This window comes from Apaloderma vittatum, unplaced genomic scaffold (assembly GCF_000703405.1).
Source record: "Apaloderma vittatum isolate BGI_N311 unplaced genomic scaffold, ASM70340v1 scaffold7942, whole genome shotgun sequence".
In the NCBI taxonomy this organism is placed as follows: Eukaryota; Metazoa; Chordata; class Aves; order Trogoniformes; family Trogonidae; genus Apaloderma; species Apaloderma vittatum.
In genome coordinates, this window is record NW_009703014.1 from 39,302 (window position 1) to 44,727 (window position 5,426).

Below are 5,426 nucleotides of genomic sequence, written 5' to 3' on the forward strand. Positions count from 1 at the left end.
GCAGCTTAGTGTACATGAATATGGAAAGAAACAGTCTGAATAGAAGGCTAGAGGTGAAAATAAAACTTTTAATCAGGGAGTATGATTGAGTCCAAGATAATGCCTTCGGCATGCTGCACCCTCCTCAGAATATCTGTCACACAGACAACTAAGTAGGCTGCTACTTTAAGCTCGTTAAAGAAAGTGAAAGGGCAAGCCTGGGTGTCTATTTCAGTTATATTCCCTCACCATCTAGACCAGACAATGTTATCACGTCCTTGGAAGCATGAATATGCACTTCTGACATTTTCAAGCTACCGTAATGTCAAGATTACACAAACAATTATCTTTTCTAGTGTTACAAATGTAACCAGGACATTGCAGAGGCTTTACGAAATTTTCACCCGTGATATAGCCTGTACTGCATTTAGCTTAGGATGTATTATTTTGAGCATAGCTAATGGAAGAAAGCCTGTTGCTTTCTCTGGCCTTACTGATAGGACTGTACTATGCTGCAGTGAATGAAACACCTTGAAATGTGTTTGCTTTTCACAAGGTTTAGGTTTAACCAACCTCCTAAACCTACCATAACTGCGTGTACAACACTACAAAAGACTACCTCTGAATGTTAGAACTTGCCCTGTGTACCAAAGCAGTTATGTATGCCACAATGGTAACGAGAATGATGTATCATGCAGCTCTCTATATGGTTGTTGTGGGGATCAAAGGGCTTTGCAGGTTACTGCAAGATAGGCATTAACATGAGCTTTTTATACAGGCCTATGTCGAAGCAAATGATTTGAGCTTTTATCACAAGTCAAAAACATATTTCAGCTGCTTTTCAACTACATTTCAAAGCTAAGGAAGAGTAAAAAGAAGTATCATATCAGTAAATTAGGTGCCTAAATTGTCTGTTGTATTATTGAAAAAACACCATGAATAATAAGGAGGCCAAAAGGCTGTGTAAACCTCAGTAGAAAGAATGCCTTTGATGTGAAACATTTCTCTTTCTCAGCATTCAGAGTTCTCTCTCCTGCACTTCAAAAGGCTTATGATCCAAATTGAATAGCGGCATTTAATAGCCTGCATGGATACTAACCAATCTAACTTCACTTACAGTGTTTTCAAAGCAAGCTGCAAGAAAATCCAGAACTGATTTTAAGCTCCCTGTGCGCCTCTTCCTTATAGCATGATCTGGTATAAGCTCAGACAGAACACATAAAACACAGAATGCCTGATAACACATATAAATTAAAGTACTTTTTCAGCTGGTTATTTTCCACTTCCTCATCAGGGCTGTTATCTTTACACCAGCACCTCTGAAGCATCAGAAGGGGGAGCTCTACTGTCTCAGTCAATACTTTACACCAGCTGAAAAGTGCAAAGACACTACAGTAGGCAACTAGATGGCTCTCTTTCATATCCAGGCTGGTGCTACAGACAAAAATAAAGGGGGAACTTGTGCAAGAGCTAAAACTTGAAGACAAGAAGCAAGTAACCTCAGAATTCACATCTGGCTATGCACCCCTAAGCAAAATAGTCAATAGTTATGACATTTCTAAAACAGGATTCTCCCTTCCCTTTCTTTTCTGCTAATTGATTTTACTGCACACTGATGTTATAGGCATAACAGCTGGAGGCTGTGGTCATTAATGCAATAAATTTTATTTTTGTTGAGAAACACAAATCTGTATTGCCCTAGTGATAAACATTTTCATTGCATTTAAGTTAAGGATTTAAAACATGACTGCATGTCATACATATTCTTCATCCTAGATACTTCTTTAAGGCATACAGTATAATTAAATTGAGAATAATTTTAAGCTTCTATTCATGAAAAAGCAATTTGAAAAATGTACTGATCCACACATTAAGGATATCATGTTTTGCACTGCAATGCAATTAAACATCTTGTATGGGCAAAACAGGAAGAACAGTGATAATTTTTAAGTGTCAAATTACATTGAAAAAAGCCTGAATTTTCATTTTGGATTTTTCCCAGCAGCTTTTTCTTACGGAAATAAAAGGGAACATTTAGAAATATGCACAGTACAGAGTCTGCTTGAAATTCTGTAGGAAAGAGAGTATGATATCCCACTAAACTGGCACTGGCTCAAATTGTGTTTCTACAAGACTAATGAAATGAGGCATGTTGTTTCAAGCTTCATGCCATGTCAGACAATATAAAACTAAAAATGCCCTTGAGTTAATCAGAATACTATATTCAGCATAATTCACCCATTCCGAAAGGCTACTGAACAGGCTGGAAACAGTGGTGTGCTGGTAGGCTTGCTATGGATAATATCACATTTTAATTGCTGAATTAGTGGGTAACTACGTAAAATCTCTGTAGCCTATATAAAAAAAAACTTATTTAGCCCAAATCATATGTTTTTATTGTTTTTCTAAAGTACAACTGTTATAGAAGGCATATAGAATTTGTTCATCAAATTTTATGCTGTGCTAGAAATGGAGTTGTTTAGGCTACACTATCCTGTTACGCAAACATAATCTTCCCCAGCACCAAGGTCAGGCTTGTACACAGGGGGAGCTATCTAGCACCAGCTGCAAAAGAACAAAGACTAGCAGGATGGACTCACTCTAAGAGTATATAAAAACAAAAAATAATTGACAAGAACCTAGTGATAAAGGACCATCTGGTGATGAAAGGCCCCTGTGGAATTCGAGGACAAAGATATCTTAAGAAATGGGCTGCGAGCAACAAGTTTTTGAACCAAGGCAAAAGTTTATCGTGAGGAAGACCTACAGCCTTCCTACTTGAAGACCCCTGCCCAAGACCACCAGGAGGCACTGCGCAGGTGTCAAGAGGAGGAGCAGCCGACCAACATCTAATGAATATGTAATTTTCTCTGCATATAACCAAGGTATCTGCCCGTGCACGGGTGCAGCTGTGGTATGAGCACTCCTGGTGAGAGCTGCTCCCTGCTGCCCAGCGCTGTTTTGCTTACTCAGCCGCTTGCTAAATTTAATAAATTTTATTAATCACTTAAATTCTAAATTGGCTTCTGGGTTTTATTCCCTCAATTTATAACAACAACTTAGTAACTGTTTCTTCAAGTTTTGGTAGGAACTTACATGAAGGAAACTATTAACAATATTTTCTTGTCATAACAGAACAGACTTTACAAAGTTATCCGCTACATACTCTATATTGAATACACTGCAGCAGACAGATGGGAGGGGGAGATAAATCATGCATGGACAAATATTAATACATATGCTGCTTTCTGCAAGTCATACCTTATACTATGGATTCTAATTCAAAACATAAATCCCATCAGAATAAAAAAATCCTGTTGTTTAACTGTAGAAGCTACCTTGGTATGAGGCGATCCTTAACTTCAGCAACTTCAGTTCAACATAAAGATCTCTTCTGTTAGTTGTTGGCTTTTTTCTCCTTGATCACCTCAGTTCTCAGAGGTTGTTAATTGATCTTAAAGGTCTTTTCCAACCAAAATGGTTCTATGATTGTATGACTGAACTGATGCTGGCCATCATAGTTTTCTGTAGCAACACTTACCAGGCACTTTCCTGAGATATCATCACACAATTCTGCATGGCCAAAGCATGTACACGGTGCACAGATTCCATCAAAAATTGTGCCATTCACACGCCTGTGTCGAGGCCAGCAAGACTGCAAGACAAATTAGACAAAAAGTTAAACTCTTGCTTGAACAGAGAAAAGAATGGGATTTAAAAAATATTGTTGAATTTGATACTTGCACACAAAGACATATTTGTCAAATTAATAAGAATACCACCATTTCTCTAGAAAGTTGTTCTTCCTGGTCCTATGGCTTTGCACCGACCTTAGCCTTATTGGCAGGTGTGAGATTAGAGGAAGCCTTAACTTGATCATGCTTCTGAAATGATAAAGCAGAGAAATGAAGAACTGAAATATGACAGCATCAAAGCAGGAGGTACAGATTGAAAAATAGCAAAAGGCAAAATACTGAAGGAGAGAGAAGAAGGGAAGAAAACCTAAAAACAAGAAAGACATTTTCTGAGAAGTTCAGTTGCAAAGAGCAATTAAAATACCACTAACAAAAGGCTACACTGAAATACAGCATAGGCTAAACCCAAAGCCATTCTCTTATTTATGAATTGTCCTTCTAAATATAGACACTTTCCTTTAAGAAAGATCTGATTTTTTAACTTTTTTTAAATGCTAAGTCAGATCAATATTAAATGCATGGCCAGTTTTTTCTTAGGAAACAGGACTTGGTAGAACTGTGATTCATCAGTGAAAATTCAGCTATTCCATTTGTTCATATTAAGACATCAAACAGCAGTCTTTCTTACTATATATCTCATAAATGGCTTTATAGTTTTTGCAGACTATCTTTCCTCAGTGAGACTGCTCATGTGATCCAAGGATTTTGCATAATATAAAGAAGAGTATGACAGTGTCCTAACCTTCAAAAGCAGCCGGCTAATACAAAGATAAATTTTTGTACCAAGAGAATACTAGAAGTATCATTTAATAAAGAAAATCCCTTCCCCTTAACATATATTTTTCAAAAAGGTAACAAGAAGGTTCTCCTGTATAAAAATAAAGATGATTGTCTTACTCCTGCAAAATGTGAAAGTAATTGAAAGATGAATTGAAATGATTCTTTTAAAAAGAATTCCAAAACCTGAGACTTATCCTTATTTTTCCTTCTTTTCATTCTTGGTTAGGTATTCCTAACAAAACCCATAAATACTAAAAACTAAAATTCAGAGGTATAAAATAAAAAAAGAAAACTGTTTAAAAGAATTTGCCTTTTTTTTTTCTGTGGCATGAGAAGAAATAATCTGTTTCTGTATAAATTTATATATCTATCTTTTCTTCTTTTGGTGATTCTAAAAAGAATGAACTTGTGCACAGATATACATGATATTGCACAAGATAAGATTCCAAAAATCACTGATTCTAAGGGAAAGACATGGAATATCAACAGCAAAGCTTAGAATAGAATTGTTATAAAAGATTACCGATTGGGATCTTAACAAATTAAGTGAGGTAACATTCAGAAGTCAAAAAAGCTCTTGACCATCATAGTGAGGCAAGTTAAACACAACTTCTTCCACAGTGGAAGTAGATAAGGTAGAAAGGGAACAAATCTGGTGGACAAGAGCAATTACATGTGAATACATTGAGAAATAAAAGCCAGAAGATTCACATGAGTAGAGCAAACTATCACAATGAGTCTGATTTCTGGGATGGTCGGTGAAGGAATCTGGGGTTCAGGTTATTTTTTCATCCCTTCTCCCAGTTGTGGGCAGTGATACTGGGAGAATCAAGCGAATCCAATATATTAATACTTGGCTCCGTGACTGCTTTCTCTGCAAAAAATTCGAGTTCTTTGACAACGGGATGGTTTACACAGCACCAGGCTTGCTAGCCTCAAATGGGAGAGTCATCGTTCCCAGAAAGGGAAGAA

General features: G+C 36.8%; 1 protein-coding gene across 1 annotated transcript in view; it reads right to left on the reverse strand.

The window, feature by feature from the left end:
* LOC104270173 (laminin subunit alpha-2-like) overlaps window positions 1–3,634 on the reverse strand; it is a gene marked incomplete at both ends in the record, with an annotated part of 41,171 nt that extends 37,537 nt beyond the window's left edge. Inside the window, one exon of the mRNA XM_009864447.1 lies at window positions 3,521–3,634. Coding sequence (XP_009862749.1) covers window positions 3,521–3,634 — 114 coding nt within the window. The remainder of the gene's footprint in view (window positions 1–3,520) is intronic.
* Between the last annotated feature and the right edge of the window lie 1,792 nt (window positions 3,635–5,426).